General features: G+C 48.0%; 1 protein-coding gene across 1 annotated transcript in view; it reads right to left on the bottom strand.

The window, feature by feature from the left end:
- Positions 1-17,596, bottom strand: part of LOC133346534 (TLC domain-containing protein 4-B-like) — a 30,660-nt gene that overhangs the window by 6,306 nt on the left and 6,758 nt on the right. The window contains exons 2-6 of the mRNA XM_061558180.1: positions 8,210-8,478; positions 4,749-4,838; positions 2,189-2,247; positions 1,611-1,705; positions 473-546 (exon numbers count right to left, since the gene is read on the bottom strand). Coding sequence (XP_061414164.1) covers positions 473-546; positions 1,611-1,705; positions 2,189-2,247; positions 4,749-4,838; positions 8,210-8,388 — 497 coding nt within the window. The 5' untranslated portion in view covers positions 8,389-8,478. The remainder of the gene's footprint in view (positions 1-472; positions 547-1,610; positions 1,706-2,188; positions 2,248-4,748; positions 4,839-8,209; positions 8,479-17,596) is intronic.

The following is a 17,596-nucleotide window of genomic DNA, read 5'->3' on the forward strand; positions in this document are numbered from 1 at the left end:
CCACATATTGGTAAAAGACGATCTTGGTAAACTATATTTTGGATCACTTTACTACATAGAGTCCAGAGTGCAAAATATAAATTTAAATCATAAATAAATCATGTTATCAACGAGCTGAGATTTGAGACAAAACCGATAAGCAGACACTACGTATCCATCGTGTATTAATCTCTTCACGTAAAATATCAAACTTTTTTTTACACAACCGATCGTCCCCACGGCCTTCCGTGAGTGCATCATATCAGCAGAAGTGACCCAGCACAACCAGACTCTGGACCGATTTTGACATGAAGTGCCTAATTAGCAGAGTCAGGCTTGAGTCACGACGCTAACGATTATTGTGGAATTTGCGCGGTTGAATCGGCACCATTTTATTTCACCGATGCAGATGCATTTTTGATAAAGAAATATGGGCCCGTTTGAGTCGTGGATTGTATCTTTCTGTACACTGAGAGGCGTGTGGTGTCGTTACCTTTGGTTTACGAAGGGCGTAGACAGCTCTGCCATCTGTCGGAAGTTTGCAAAGTAGGCCAAAACACCGTCTTGCTAAAACCACGCACAAAAGAAAGGAGAATTATATGAATGCTAATCATGCAGAATATATTCACCCCTTATCCGGGAAAGCCTCACAGTTGTGTGGCAGATTCCTCCAACAAGATACAGGTTTCTCTCCACATCAACGAGAGTGGAGCGGTGCTCATCTTAGTAGGCAGACCCCGAGTGGAGATTGTGGTGGATATTCCATATTCCTATTTTGAGAGCCAGAACATTTTTATTGCATTGTGTGGTTTATTTCATTGTGATGCATTGTATCTTTAAGGTATTGTATATTGGTTTGTTATCGCATGGCACTTTGTGACATTTATCGCACTAAATAATAACCGACTTTGTCAGGGCCGTGGCAAATCATAACAAAGCCCTCTCCACACGGTTGTCAGTCATGGGGGTTGTTTGACCATACTTCACCGTGCTGGTCAATGCAGGCTGATGAAGGGGTGGGGGCCTGGTTCAGATATCATTCATCAGTCACAGTGAGCTAACCACTATATGCACCGCTACGCAGTATTGTACTATATACCTGTTTTATGGGAATTTGGAACAAGATAGGTGTTCTAAGGCACTGTGTAGTATTCTATGGTTCCATGTGGCACCGTGCCGTCTAGTATGCCGATGTGTAATAAGGCATAGTACCTGTGTGGCACTTTAAGGTAGTGTGTGGTACTGCGTGTTCCCAGGTGGTACCGCGGCATACTGGGTGGTACCGTGTTGGCCCAGGCCAACACAGTAGTGGGGGGCAGTGGCGCAGTGGTGAACACGCTGCGCTAAGAACCCAGCCACCCGAGTTCGATTTCCACTCGCGGCCAACACCAGTGACGATTATCTGAACCTATCATGGGCCTCCCCTGGGTCGACTCAGCCTTAAATGAGTACCTGTTGTGGTGTGTAAATATCGCCACTTGGGGACGAAGGCGTCCGGGCGTGGTGCTGGGCACTCACCCCCTCGTGTGCCGTGCCGGCCTTCGTAGGTGCTCGCTAACAGCACTTCCCCCAACAGCCTATTAAGGCTACACGGGGGATATTTGTATTTTATTGGCCCTGGGCAGGCTTACCAGCACGTAGTAGCAGGAGGAGAGGGCGACGGCGTGGTGCAGCACAAAGAGCTTGTCCCCCACTAGGCGCCAGTAGGCGAAGATCACCAGCAGATCTGAGGGAGTGCACAGGGGCAGCACATGGGTACATGAGCACAGGGGCACATGGGTACTTGAGCACAGGGATAAACGGGCACCAGAAACGGCCTGGGGTACTATAGTTGGAGTAAATGTTTTGGTAAGGGTGAGGATTAGTATTAGAGTTATCTTTAGGTTTATGGTACATGGTAGTGGGAGGTTTAGGGCTAAAAATGGCATTCGGGTTATGGAAATAGTTCGTGTTAGTATTGTGGTGAGATGTAGATTTAAAAGTAGGCATTATGGTTAGGCTATGATTCATGTTAGTCTTAGGGCCACGGTTAGCTTTAGTATGAACAATAGCGTTATGATTAAAGTTTACGATCGGCGTTAAGAGTCGTGGCTAAATTGAGAGTTGGCATCAGAGTAATCGTGGTAGGGTTAGTGTAAATGTGAGGGATGGTGTATGTGCGATTTATGTGTGGTCTGTGTGGCTTCGGTGCGTGTGTGTAGGGCCTCACCTGAGAACAGGTATCCTGCAGTGATGGCGATGCTGATCTGGACTTTGGAGGGATCACCCCTGTGTGGGACAGAACTCAAATTAATGTTAACGTGCACACAAATACAAAGACCCCCCCACCCGTATAGCCTTCACAGACTGTTTGGGCAAGAGCTGTTAGCGAGCACCTATCAAGACTGGCACACCACCAGGGATTATTTGTCTGTCTGTCGTGCATAGCCACGTCCTCGATTTGTATTTCATAGAGCGCTTCGGGCGGGCTCGGCACCACGTGACGCGACGCCCCACACAGCTTGCGCCGCGCGACACGGATCGCACGAATGCGCCGTCCAACCAAGTTCCTACCTGCCCACTTCGAAGGAATGTGTTACACCCCACCAGGTACTTATTTAAGACTGAGTCAACCTATGGGAGGCCCAGGACCGATTCAGATCATTGTCACTGGTGTTGGCTGTGATTGGTAATTGAACTCGGGATGCTGGGTTCATGGTGCAGGGCGCTATCCACTCTGCCACCTCTCCCCATATATACACACACACACAATCACATGTATATATAAATACTGTGTATACATACACATGTGCAAACACATCCAGCCAAGTGTTGCTTTTAATCACAACTCAAAAGTCAACTATAGCCATCATCATCATTACCATCACGATGATCTCATCTTATATTGTTTTTTTATCATCTTATATGTAGAGTTAGATAGCGCCTTAGTCTAAGGCGCTTTACAATACTGATACAATTGTACATTAGACAAGTGGTCAAAATAAAGAATGGGGTTATTAAAAGCCGCGGTGTAGTTATGGCGACAGTAAGGACAGTTGGGTGCGGTTAAGTAGGGGTTGTGGTGCAGGTAGTGACAGGGGTTTGGGGTAGGCCTGGTCGTAGCTGGGGGCCGGAGCAGGGAGTAGCAGTAAGATAGGAAAGGGAGAACAGATGGGTCTTAAGGGAGGATTGTAAGCAGGTCAGTGAAGATGATTGTTTCATGCGCAGTGAGAGTTTGTTCCAGGAATAAAACACGGAAGAATCACCACTCATGAGAAGTAAACGGTGGTTATTGTACTACGTGGAGACTGGCTCTCACCAAGGTCAAGAGGTCAACGTGGCCAATGCTCTTGATGCCACTGCACCTCATCATTGCTGCTTCTTTCCATCGGCCGATGGCTAATGGGTTCAGAACACAGTGCGCACTGCGCTACCACTCTGTGCTCATTAAAATAAAGCTAATAAATCAAATGTAGGCAAACTAGCTTATCTGGATTTTGTAGCATGAAGGCACACTCACAAACATGCGTTTGTCTTCAGGAGTCTGTAAGCGGCAGTATGAAAGCCAATGGGTAGCCTGCAGTGCAAATTGCATTTGTATATTTCTAACAGGTAGCCCTAAGCACAAAATGAGATGGCATATTTGCTAATAGTGCTTTTTACTGTGTTGTCTTCTATTTTTGGAAAACCCCGTGATCAATTTAGCGGGTTTTCAATAGTGCAAGTTCCTGATCGCAACACACCTTTACACTTAAGCTTCATATTGGATCACCTTGAAGGGCGTCATCATGCTCCACCATTCGAGATGGATGACCGAGCTTATGCATAAAACACTTTAGACCTTAGATGGAAAGGGTTTAGAAAAGAAAATGGATAAACATTCCAACGTAGGATCGTCCTCAAGTCATGAGACTCAGTGGGGCTTTCACAGAAAAATGGATATTGTTAGATCGCCTGTCCAGATGGGTTTTTTATAGCCCTCGACCAGGCACGCTGTCGAGAGAAGTAATTGAATCACCACTGGAACGTGACTTGGGCAGTGATAATTTTGGCTCACGGTTGTCCCCACATGGCTGCCTGTTGCTGTGGTCAGAGAGGTCACCTTACAATTGGGGCGCCATGGTGGCGAGATGTTAACTACCTCGTCCGGTATACAGGAGGTCGTGGGTTCAAACCCGACCCGGACGCCTGTATATTTGGAGTTTGCATGTTCTCCCCATGGTCATGTGGATTCCTTCCTCATTTATAAATATGCGTTTTAGAGTATTTAGCTGCTATAAATGTCCACATGATAAGCCACTTTATTGAGCTATCATTTGTGGTCAAGTAGCTTCTGAAAAAGAACTATACAGTTCGGTGGGCTCTACCTGGTAAAATAAAATATCATTGTGATGTCGTGAATTCAAAAACCAACCGGGAGTTAACTCGACCCCATCACGATCATCATCATCTCTCAAGGGTCGATAAAATGAGTAGCACGACTTTGTGGAGAGTCTATGCTGGGTTAGACTAGGCAAAGGGAAGCGAGGCTAGTGTAGGGTGAGAAAAGCTAGATAGAATTTCGGTAGGCTAGGCTAAGTTTCGCTGGGCTATTATAGTCAGGCTAAAATGGCTCGACTCAAGCTTGACTACACAAAGCTGGGATGGACTTGTTTAGGCCGGTTGGACTCGGCTGGCTGCATTTAATCGTTGAAAATGAGCTTCACTAAAGCGGATTTGTTTTGGTAGGTAGCTTGTCAGGACCCAACTATGCTACACTGGGCTACATTGGATCAGTAGGGGACACCCACCAGATGGGGTCGGCGTTGACGCCGTCGTCGAACCACAGCAGGTACAGGCAGATGGGTCCCACGATGCAGGCGTGGGCAGTGGACACCACCCTGCAACAGCACAGGCAGGTGGAAACAACTCTCAACCACAAGAACAACGACAAGCGGTGAAGGCAAGTGTCATTTCATGCCTCCAATCCAGCACAACTACGTGGAGAGAGAAAGTCGAAGACCATTCAGAGCGAAGATGGGTCATCTGTGGACGTCCGTGTGGCTGCAGGTAAACGGGGTGGACGCCACGAACGAAAGGTGTGGTTAGATGATGTGAAATAGTGCACTGGTGGGTCCAGCAGAAGTGATGGACATAGTGTAGAAGCGACCGGAGAAAGCCCACTCTGAAAGTGGCTACCAAAGCCTCCAGTTATCAAGATAACTGAGGGAAAAAAATTACAGTGAAGGCAAATATAGCAGTGCTTCGAGAGGCAAGGGTTGCTAGATCACACATATCAGTGAACGTTCCAAACCCACTGGGGTGTGAAGGTGGCCAGGAGATGGCAGTAAGCAGACATTCAGTTGCACGCACGACTGAATGTGTTCTTTGGTTTCCACCCATGCAACAAAAAAACGCCCTTTAATTTCACACATAGGCTTTCGCAACCAATGTGATGATTAATAATGAAAATTTTCGTCTGGATATGTCAATTAGAGCTTTGCAACTGCCACCACCCACCACAGCCGAACAAATCAAGTTGTCACCCGGACAAACGTGGCAATTGATTGTTTTTCAGAGAACCGGTTTGTTGAAAGTGCAATACAATTTTGAAAATTATACACGACGTTTAGCTGGATTACATCCAGCATCATCAGGTATTAACTACACAATCTAACCCGAGATAAAAAAACTAATTTGAATCAGTTTACTCTTTAAAAAAATAATTGGCCAAACATACCAATTTAAGCACGATCCTCCTGCTCCGGCTTTCCGTCATAACCTATTACCATTGTTGCTATTACAATGACAACAACAAGAGGCAATGGACCCTGGCAATCTGTCAACTCATCGTCCGTCTGGTTATAAATAAAGGAAGTGCACGGGGCCGGTGACCAAACCCCGGTTTGTGCTCCACACCGCACCGCATCCAACGGACGTCATAAATGTTTAACCGGGCCGACCGTTAAGTGAATTGGCCACAGCAGCGAGGTCACTCAAGCCCTCGCCCGACCGCCTCAAGGGCAAAGAGGAGTATGGCCTGCACGAGGCCTGCACGAGGCAAGCTGCTTCTGGACGGCCCTTGTTTGCCTAGCGGCGGTTTGAGTCATTCTCTCCCTGTGCGCAGTTGTGGGTTTTCTCTGGGCACTTCCAAACAATGTCATTTTCACGCTAAACACCAATAAGAAGCAACATGTGTATGTAACGTAAATTCTAAAATATCCGAAATCATCGGGACGGGTCACCCGGATAAAGAAAAACATCGTTAATGCAAATCATGGAAAAGACTGTACAACGTATTTAATATTTTACCCATGTACACAGCGGGTGAAGGTGTGGAATGTGCGCCACCTTGTTTTATTGTTCCTAAAGTAATCGGTCATGAGTCAAGAGTGAAGAGCAGCTAATAATAGAAGCAGCATGGGCGTAAAAGGTGTGAATGAGCGTGGAATACTGTAACATTTTCGATTGCTATTTTCCTTTAATCATCAAGCATGGTTATTCCACAACCAGGATAGTCTGCCCACGGATAATGGAGATTTAACTACGTGTAACATATTTAAAATCAATGAAGTCCCTTTCTACATTTGGGAATTCTTCTACCTTTCTGGATGTCCTGATGAAACTGTGGATGTTTCTCCCTTATACTGCACTCCCACACTCAGCGGGTCCCAGGACTTCTCTCAACTCGATCGCCGCCGCTCAGTGAGACACCACTGGGACTTCATCCCCCACCCTGGCCATCTCAGAATCTAACCTCCTCTCGCTCTTCATGTTCAGGCACGAGACATTGTTTTTTCTCTTCTCCTCCAGATACAACCGACTTGGTTGTTCTTCTCGACCGATCACTCCACTGGCACAGAGCTGTCCATGGAAATGGTTACCTCCCCAAGCTGGTACGAGCAGGTAGACACTGACACTTTGGTCGTGTGCATAGCATCTCGAGATAAGGCTGTTACGACATACTGAGAGTGGTGGAGTTACGACACATGGTCAGCTGCTCACAAGGGGTCTTATGATTAACCTCACAGCCCACTCTCCCCAACCCCGGCGGTTCAATGAATTGTCCTGATTCAAGGTCATAATTCTATTCGAAGAATCGTAAAACTTATTTGTTTTTTTTACAATCGGGGTTAATGTAGAGGCCACTAGTGGATGCAGGGATAACACAAAAACATCACAACGTATAAGAATCGAATACATCGACCTTTACACAGGCACGTATCTTGAGCTTAAGAATAAGTGTCAATCAATTAATCATTATGCTCCTACTCTTCCCCCGCACCTCATTTCCACGGTCACTCCGATGAAAGCTTAACCCAGGCTAGGCTGGAACCAGGCTCTCCGTGTCCACGATGGATCATTTGGACCATCAATGGTCTAAAAGAGCTGCACAAGAATCCATGGCTTCGTGGTTAAGGTCAGCGCTCACTCTTTACGCCCGGACAAGTTCCAGAATCGGTGGAGAGTTAGCCAGGGCAGATAAGACACTCGTGCACTGACTGCACTTGCCTCGCTCAGCCATGCAGCACCGTTCCCTTCAATGCACACGGCGAGAAGTTAAATGTGCAGATTTAAACAGAATGTTGCCTAAATTACCTTAGATGAAGATGCAAACCACATAACTTATTTGTGTTCTCTCATTTATTTCGTTATCAGGGGTAGAGTGATGGCATAGTGGTTTGCACATTCAATAATAAACTCCCCCAGCACTCAGTAATGTGTAACCACTAAACTGCAGTACATGTACGTTTTTGAAAGAAGAAAGCTCTTCCTCACTGACCAAATTTCTTGGGTTTCAAGACCATTTTTGTAGAGTAGTATAATGTAACAGGGCAGTTCAAATGTACGGCTCTAGTTTATGCCTACCGCATATGATCATGAAAGATTGTACAGTATTTAGTCGGAACTATTCATGACTTCAAATCTAACATTGCATTTCAACTCGAGAAAATATATTTTAGTCACATGGTGTCAACATTTCTGGGTAAGACCAGGCTGCAATGGGCGGGGCATGTGTTGAGGATGGAGGAGGGCAGGTTATCGAGACTGGCATTGGTGTGGCACCCAGAGGCCGGTGAAAAAAGGGGAAGACCTAAAGGTGGTGGTAATGAGACTAATAAAGTACACTAATGAACACGTCAATTAAAAACCAAGGGGAAAAGCTGAATTGAGACAGTGGTGATGAAGTGAGGAGAGAGTCACTGTTCGGCTCTGCTGCGGCCCTGGCGCCAGGTAATATGGATCGCGGACGGGACGTGGGAGCCCTCACCTCGAGTGCCACTCGATCTGCGCCTGCCTCGACATCTTGGCGACGTCGACGCAGAAGGGGCGACTCAGCAGGGCGCTGCCCCAGTGGAAGAGCACCTGGAAGAGCACGAAGCTCGCAGCTGCGATGAAGCAGCTCACGGCCGTCTGGCCCTCCGACACGCGACTCACAATGCCGGACATCTTCCCTCTTCCCCTCTCTCTTGTTCGCTGTGATGCTCTCACTCCGAAGCTCTCCCCCACACTCTCCTTACAATGCTGACGTCCTGTTCCCTGCAAAATGAGACAACAAAGCAGAAGAAAATGTGGAGATCTGTGAAGCAATACATTATAATACTAAATCAATTACAGACCTTTGTAAATTCACTGCTGGTTGAAGGCCTCCAATTGCTGTCTCCGTTATGGTAGATGAAGCAGGGTGGTCAGAACTTCTCCAAATATAACCCTCCACTCATAAATCAGAGCAGTGTGCTAACCACTGTGAAATATTTATCCAGGAAAGCCTTATAAAGGTTTTTCAGAAAGATTCTGCATTCGGATGTTTGGCCAATTCCTTTTTCACGAGTAGTTTGCGTGTGGGAGTAAACGGGAGTGCCCAAAGAAAACCCGTGCACACGAGGGCACTGTATTGTGCAATGGTGCACACAAACGGGTCTACGAACTCATTCACATTGATGCCATCTCCTGGCCACCTGACAGTCCAGCGGGCTGGCGGTTTCACAAATCGATCTGACCCACCGACCCCTGCCTCAAGAGCTCTGGATTGGGGATGTGTGACCATGCCTTACATTGCTGGGTTATCTCGGGTCCCCCCCCCCCCATTTCCACGGTATGGTGAAATATCAACAAAGGATTGGCCAAACGACCCAAGCAGAACCCTCCTCTGTGCTTGGTTAAGCAAATTTGAAAACAAATATTGCAAGTTTGCCGTTTCAAGCAAGCATGAGCAGCACTCGTCTGCACGGCCAGGCCTGAACCAGTGGCAGGAACAGGAAGATACAATGGGCAACCATTGTTGACTCCCACATTTTAGTGGTGCTCATTTTATAGACCAGGAAGTAACAACAGTGATGATGGATTTCTGAATGGAATCATGGTAGCGATATGACAATAGATTAAAAAGATTAGCATCCCATTATGTACATGAATTTATATAGAATGTAAGAATCACTTTGGTTCAAGATTACATTCTTGTCTATCTTTTCTTGGAATGTTTTCCTGATTGGTGTTTATTTGTTTGTTTTGTTTACGCCATCAGCTACAATGTATCGTTATCAGATGATCGATTCTTACATACACTATTGAACGAAAGCATCACGAGCATAATGATTAATTTTAAGCGCAATTCCGTATATCAAACCCCATTTTCCCCATTGACTTTCATTATATGACTGGAGATACATTCCTATGGAGAAAACAAATTCAGCCCCAAGAAATAAGGACGTTGATCAACCAAGATTCAACCAGGTGAAGTGATAACTGTTGTGCTGGCCGACTCTCTGAGTTGCATAACATTTCTAAGTTTGCCAAGTTTGATATTTTTTCTATCACCTTGTTCCCTCTGTAGGTTTCACCCCCACCCTCTCGCCCGTTACGGCAGCCCCTCCCCTCCCTCCCCTCCTCGGATTAGCCAGGTATGCGAGCTTTGCGATCTTACATTTACTTGCAAATTCCATCCCTAGCCCTGCCCACTTACCCTTGGGTTATACCCATCACAAACGTCTATAACCTTTGGTTGCAGTCGCTCTCTCGCTACATATCTTCCTGCCTCAGCAGTCCGCCTGCTGTATTGTTTCACCTGAAGACGATTGCTTGTGTTGCGATCGAAACGTCGTGATCTATTAGTTATTTTTCTATCTACGTGACTTTACCGAAAGAACCAAAGAGTATGAATTCCTGCAGTCACGAAAGCTTCAAATCACTACAATTTGATGATAGGATATTAATAACAATAATTCTCAAAATAAGTCTATTAAGTTAGAGATTCTAAATTCCGTAAACGCCAATTTAGCGTAACGTATGTCGACTTCATTCCTTAATATCTAATTTACGTTACATTTAAATTCCGTAAATTTAGTTTCCGTAGATCAAGGAATAACTGTACTTTGACTTTTCTTAATTTAATGTTTGTATTGTTATTTTTATATTTGCTTTCGTGGTTCCCAAGGTCGGCAAGGGGCGTTACAAAAGCAGCTGAGAATAGCTCTCCAAAGGCAAGGGGGGCGCCCTCGCCACCGGTGGTGGTGGTCACGTTACACCGCCTGACTCTGCGCCAGGCCTCCAGGCTAAAGTTTATTGACGTGAAACTCAATCTCGGCCGAGCCACACACCACAGCAAGCCTGGGACACCACGATCCTTAGCTTTAAAAAGGAATGAGGCGGCCACAATGGAAGTTGATTCTGATCGCCGGAGCCAAAACCTCCGATTGGCACGGTTGGCTACGTACAGTGTGAAAAAAGTTAAACATACAAACAGAACTACTCCGATACCTTGCATTCAAGTCATAGGTCTGCGTGTCTCTCTCAGGGGGACAGGTCAGAGGCACAGAGCTAGCACTGCCGAGATCTTGCGTTCCAGTCCTGGGACTGGTCGTCTTTCTCAGTGGGTACATAAATAGTTGGGTCAGAGGCACCGCCGACATCCTGGGTTCAAGTCCTCAGTCTGGGTGTGTTTTTCTCAGTGGGTTCATAACAGCTGCCCGATAGAGGCACCGAGACAACACCACCAGCAAAATCCTGGGTTTCAGCCCTGTAAATGGGTTATTTTATCTCATCAGAATTGATATGTTCAAGCCAGCGCCAATGAAATTGGGAGTTCGAGCCCTGGGTGCATTTTTTTTATAATCAGTGGGTGAATAATGGTAATTTCAGGCCTGAGCCTGCAAAGATGAGAACCTGATTTCGAGTCTTAGCGCTGGGCATCTTCTCTGTGCCCGGACACACGTGTGCCCATGGGTAAACACGTGCTGCTATACATATGGCGTGCCTCTTTTATAAGGACATTACAAAGATGGTATTAGTTTTTGAACTATGCTAATACAGTGGCTGTATTGGCCGATTCAACTGGTGAATGTATTTAATTAACTGTAAAAGATTTGTAGAGGAGAAATGGTTCAGTGTGAGCTTAGCTTTGCAGTTCAAGAAAAACAACCCTAAAAGCAATCTCTTTGGCAGCTCTTAACCGAGGCTTCTGTCCCATGCGAGGAAAACAATTATTTTGGAGCTTCATTACATTACCCCGGTGACATCACCAAATCACTCTCATTCATCCCAATGTCACTAAACTGATATTATGGCATACATGACTAGCCTTAAAAGTAATTTTCTACAAATATTTAAATTTTTGGTGAGGACAGCCAGGGGACATGGTACACAGGTGTATAGCTACTACAGAATAACTGTTTCTTGCTTTCTTCATTCCTTTAAGCCAATTTTCTCAACCCACAAGGTTCAGGTTTTCTGTGATTACCAACAATTTAGGGTTAATTTGAAGACTTTATTTTCAAATAACTTTTGAAATAAAATGAAGTGGACAAACGAGGGTAGACTCGAGCACATACTGTCTTTACCGTATTTGTTTTTGAACATTACATATGGTCTGCAATCAGTTCCTTACCGAGTGATCATCTAAAATACCCCTCTCTGCTCTGATACCACGAGGTGTACCATATTGGAGGCATGGTATAAATATTCCATGACGATGAACCATCGGGTGCATGCCGTGCACAGTCACTTGATTTGCATATGCACAGAAAATGTTGGTAATCACGAAGAAGGCAGAGACCGCGGTTAGGTGATGAGGGCTGGAGTTGGGAGACTGCTCTCATTCATAATCAACGTTTTTGGGTTTAGATCGCGTTATTTATAAATGTGTCGTAACCCTCCACCACCCGACACGGCCAATCAGTAAAAAAGTGTCACGTTGACAAAAGACAAATAGTTCACTGCTTTAGCCCACCGGTGTGTTGAAGCGTGAAACCACAACATTTATAATTTGAGTACGACGTTTCGCTGGTAATTGCATCCAGCATCATCGGGCAATTCGCCAGCGAAACGTCGTACTCAAATTGTAAATGTTGTCGTTTAACGCTTCAACACACCGTAGGGCTAAAGCAGTTAACTATTTGTCTTTTGTCAACGTGACACTTTTTTACTGATTGGCCGTGTCGGGTGGTGGAGGGTTACGACACATTTATAAATAACGCGATCTAAACCCAAAAACGTTGATTATGAATAATATTGATCGCGAAAGCCTCCGTGTTAAACAGACTGCTCTCAGCCTGCTCTAAGCTGGCTGGTTGCCTGAAATTCCCATGCACATAAAGAGGAAATCACGGATTTTACAGACGTCTCAAGTCTCACACGATCAGAGTGCATCTCACGCTCTCACAGTGGCACTGCCAATTCTTACGTAATGTGAGAATCTGCACTCACCCTGCGATCACATCCTCCTCCACCCTTCGACCAACTCGCTCCTCCAGTCACTGATTAAGCTCACGCCACCAGCTGGATAATCTCACGTATCACCAATCCTAATCTATAAAACTTGCGAGTTCTGCTCGTAACCGACCCATCTGTGTTGCCAGTGATGGGATCTCGATATAATCGCCGATTGTTAAGAGTCGATTTCTTTACATCACAGACAAACATCTTCTACACGCGTGCCAGCCATTCACAAATCCAACTATTCACACACCGTTGCTCTCGGATTTTCAGATTATACCACGTGTTGTTTGGCATGGTGGCCAAATAACCCACAGTACAACCTGAAAACGCACCTCCCAGGGCTGTACAGCACAACTGCAAAACCATACACAGTAGTGTATCCACGATATTTTACCACTGTGGTGTAATATGTGGGGTCACGAGTAATTACGCCAACGGATGTGATGTGTCCACCAACACGTCCACTGCGGGGACAGTGATGAAATCAGCTCATGTGCACATTTCAAGTTTAATTTGTTTAAACAAGTGAGCAAGACTTCAAGAGACCAGGAGAGCATTTGCAGAAGTGACCTTAGTTGACTTTTAAGCATGTGCTAGGTTGATTATTACTCGGGTTGTTTTTGTTAAACCGTGAACGGCATAACAACTTAAAAACAGTATCCAGTGTGCCGATATATAAACAGGTTAACTTTTTAAACTGAGAAATGCAGGCAGCTACCCTTGTGTAATGGTTACCGCACTAAACTTCACCGGTTCAACTGCATCTCCTTGCGTGGCAGTGGAAACAATGGGGCAGAATTTCTTAAATCTCACCTCCCACCCCCTGCTTCTGTCCACCCAAAAGTACAAATGAATACGCAACTAACCAACATGCCTGGTTAGTGTGACAGAGGAGACCAAATACCCTCAAGCTCTCCCTCTGGTGGAGGCCCTTCCTGCAGTAGCAGCCCTGCACCTTTACCTTGTGTAATAAAAGGACTCGAACACTTCTTTCTGTCTTCGTGTCTTTATTCAGGTTCACGTCTTTACCCACACGGCACTCTGTTATAACTCCTGTATTTGTAGCCCCCGGCTATTCACTGCTATTATAGCTTCCTCACCCCTCTGACTCTCTGCTTCATCTACTGTAACCTCCTCCCTGCAGACTTGCTGCTACCCCTATATGCAGACCCTCTGGCTGTCACTGTATGCAGACCCGCTGCCCACTCTCTCTGTGCAGCCCCGTTGCTGACTGCAGCCTCCTCGCTGCTTCGGGTCGGTCACCGCTGGCCAACGGTGCCGATCCTCGCTCCCCCCGTGTTCGTGGCGATCTCGCCACACCCCGCTTCGCCCTTCGTGGCCTTCCTCTGTTCCTGGTTCCCCGTCACTCCCCTTGCTCTTCCGGTTCCCCTCCTTCTATACTCAACCCCTCTCCCCCCACGTGACCTAACTCCTCCCCCCCTGACGGCACCTCAGAAGGGCCGTTTACAACCGCATTACATCACCCTCCCCCCTAAAGAAAATCCAGCCGACCTCGGCTGAATTGCAACCTGAAAAGCAATGCGGGTGTAAAGGGCCAACACGCAAAAAGACACGAAGCATTGAAGAACATTATAACAATAACACAACACAACACAATCTAACGAAACGTGAGGGATTTCGAGCGAGTACGGGTAGCCGGGCCGTCCCGGACGGTCGGCGGCCCACCCGCCGAGCGGGAACGTGGAAGGGTTTTAGGGGCGACGGGCGCAAGTTCTTCCGTCGCCATTAGAGGCCCGCCACTGTCCCGCTCGCGTCCAGAAACATCCCGTACTCGCGTCCGCGGAGGGATAGGAAGAGCTGCAGGTCCCGTGGGTTCTGCGGCTCCGGTCGGCGTCCCACAAGCGGAAGGTCCTCCTCCCTGCGCTGTCACGGCCGGCTTGTCTGTGAAGGGTACGACAGGCGCTCTCGCAAGGTCAGCAGACACAGGCAAGGGCGAGTCGGCAGCAACAGACCCCGGCAAGGCAACTTGGGGAGATGACGCATCCAGCCGTGGGGCAATGTATGGCTTCAACCGGGACGTGTGCACGAACCAACGCCGTGCACCAACCTGAACACGCGCCGACTGTGGGTTGGGAACCTCAATGAGGCGGACCGGACCCTGCCAAGGTCGATGTAATTTAGGAGATGTACCTGGCCGCACCTGTGGGCAATGAAGCCAGGCCAGGTCCCCCTTTTTCCAGGGACACTCCCCCTTTGAACGTCGGGCACACCGCTCATTCCTGGCCTGAGCCTTGGCAGTAGCCATGCGGGCATTTTCCCTCGCCTCAGCGACACGCCGAACGTTGTCCTTAATATACTCAGGAAGAGGCTTAACAGGCCCCCTCGCACCGGTTCCCAACTGGTCATGAATCGGCGGCACGTTCTCACGGCCGTACATAAGGAAAAACGGCGAGTATCCAGTAGCCGCGTGCGGCGTCATGCGATACGCCGAAAGCACCCCAGGGATATGCAAATCCCAATCAGATTGGTTTTCCCCGACTGTATGGCACAGCATGGCGGACAGAGTCCGATTCAACCGTTCCACCATACCATCCGTTTGCGGGTGGTAGGGGGACGTCCGTATCTTTTTAGTTCCAAGAGCCGCACACACCTCCCCCAACAATTTAGACGAAAAGTTACGTCCCTGATCCGTAAGGAGCCTCTCCGGAGCCCCTTTGTCCATTACATACCCAAATAGAAAGGCGTCCGTGATAGACGCCGCTGACTGGTCAGGCAAGGGCCAGGCCATCGGCCAGCGAGAGAGGTACTCCACCCCCACCAGTGAATACTTATTCCCTTTAGCTGATGGCGGAAAGGGTCCCAAAATATCTAACGCCACCAACTCATTAACCCGAGATACTTTAATCGATTGTATCGGCGGAACATATGGATGTTTAGGCGGCTTACGGCGGGCACAATCGGGACACGCGCGAACGTGACCGACGACATCCGTCGTCATGCCGTGCCAATAATAGTCTCGTTGCAGCGTCAATAGGGTTTTCTGCACCCCCAGGTGTAAAAGTGTGTCACAGTGCAAAGATCGAATCAACTCATAGCGCAATGACGCAGGCACAACGAGACGCCAGTGTTCCTGTATCCCTTCCCTCCACATCAGTAACCCATCTCGGAGAGCAGTTTCCGAATTACCACCCGCACCGACTTCCTTACCCGCCTTCTCCGTTCGTTTCCGTAACGACACCAAAGAATCGTCCAACATTTGCTCCCGAATCCACACAGACCTTGGAAGACGCAAAATCCCGTCAGCCGGTCCCCCTTCAACCGGTCCCGGTGTAAGCGGAGGTTCGAGAACATCCACTGCCCGCGCGACAGGTTGAGGGGGGGGCTGAGCCGGTCCACACCTATGCGTCCCCGACGCACACGCACAAGGGGATTGTTGCGGCAACCTGGACAGTGCGTCCGCGTTAGCGTGACGCACACCCTTCCGATGGTGAATTTGGAAGGAGAATTCTTGCAACGTGTCCAGCCATCTCGCCAATTGTCCGGATGGCTGGTCCATCTTAAGAGCGTACTGCAAGGCCGCATGGTCCGTTCGGACAATAAACGACCGACCGTACAGATACGGTCGAAATTGGCGGAGAAAATACACAATAGCCAAAAGTTCCCTGCGAGTGACGCAGTAACGAGTTTCCGCGGGAGACAAAACCCGACTCCCGTACGCCACCACACGCTCAACACCACCTTTTGACTGGGACAACACCGCCCCAATCCCGGTGTCACTCGCATCAGTATCCAGAATGAAGGGATGTTCAAAATCCGGATAATCCAACGTCGGCGCAGTAGCCAGTAGGTCGCGCAGGCTCCGAAACGCCGCCTCCTCCGGCGGTCCCCACACAAATTTGTGCCCCTTCCCAGTAAGGAGATGCAAAGGCCTGGCGATAGTAGCGAAATTCGGAACAAACCTCCGGTAATATGAGGCGAACCCCAAAAACCGACGCACATCACCCACCGTGGCGGGGGTTGCCCAATCCCGGACACACGCAGTTTTCTCTGGATCCGTGGCCACCCCGTCCGCACTAACAATATGTCCCAAGTATCGAACGGAACGTTGCAGTAGATGACATTTCTTAGGCTTGAATTTCAAATTAGCAGAACGCATTCTGGCAAAAACGGCCTCCAACCGCAATAAATGCTCATCAAATGTGCGGCTGAAGACAATAATATCATCTAAATAAATGAGACATGTCTCCCACTGCAACCCCGTCAATACCAACTCCATCAATCTCTGAAAGGTGGCAGGGGCTGCATTCAACCCCATCGGCAGAGAGTTAAATTGGAACAACCCCTGCGGCGTACGGAACGCTGTCTTTTCCCGCGAGGGCTCGTCAAGGGGAAGCTGCCAGAAGCCCGAAGAGAGATCTAGCGTTGAAAAAAACTTAGCCCCTGACAAGGCGTCGAGAGAATCGTCCATACGCGGCAGGGGATACGCATCTGCCACCGACACTTTATTTAACTTCCGAAAATCCACACAAAATCGTAATTTACCATCTTTCTTTTTAACCAACACGACAGGCGCACCCCACGGGCTATTAGACGGAGATATAATATCCGCTTTCAACATGTCTTCCACTGCCCCTCGAACGTGCTCACGCTCAGCCGGACTCATCCGACGCGAGTTCAAGCGGATAGGGGCCGCGTCCCCCGTTTCGATGTGATGAGAGAGCAGCGAGGTGCGTCCCAAGTCCAAATCGTCCGAGCTAAACACATCGGAATAGCTCGCTAATAATTTATGAATCGCACAACGCTGCTCAGCGGAAAGGGCCGAATTTTCCGCACATAATTCGGCGATCCAACGATCGTCCACCCCTCCGTCGTGTGAAACACCACCCACCAGCCCCCCGTCCGGAATGTCACTCTGAGCCGTAAACGCCGTAGTGGCGTGTGCCACAACGGTACCAGCCGGCACACACACGCTTTCAGAAGTCGC

Source organism: Lethenteron reissneri, chromosome 24 (genome assembly GCF_015708825.2).
Source record: "Lethenteron reissneri isolate LAM-NWPU_2019-01 chromosome 24, ASM1570882v1, whole genome shotgun sequence".
In the NCBI taxonomy this organism is placed as follows: Eukaryota; Metazoa; Chordata; class Hyperoartia; order Petromyzontiformes; family Petromyzontidae; genus Lethenteron; species Lethenteron reissneri.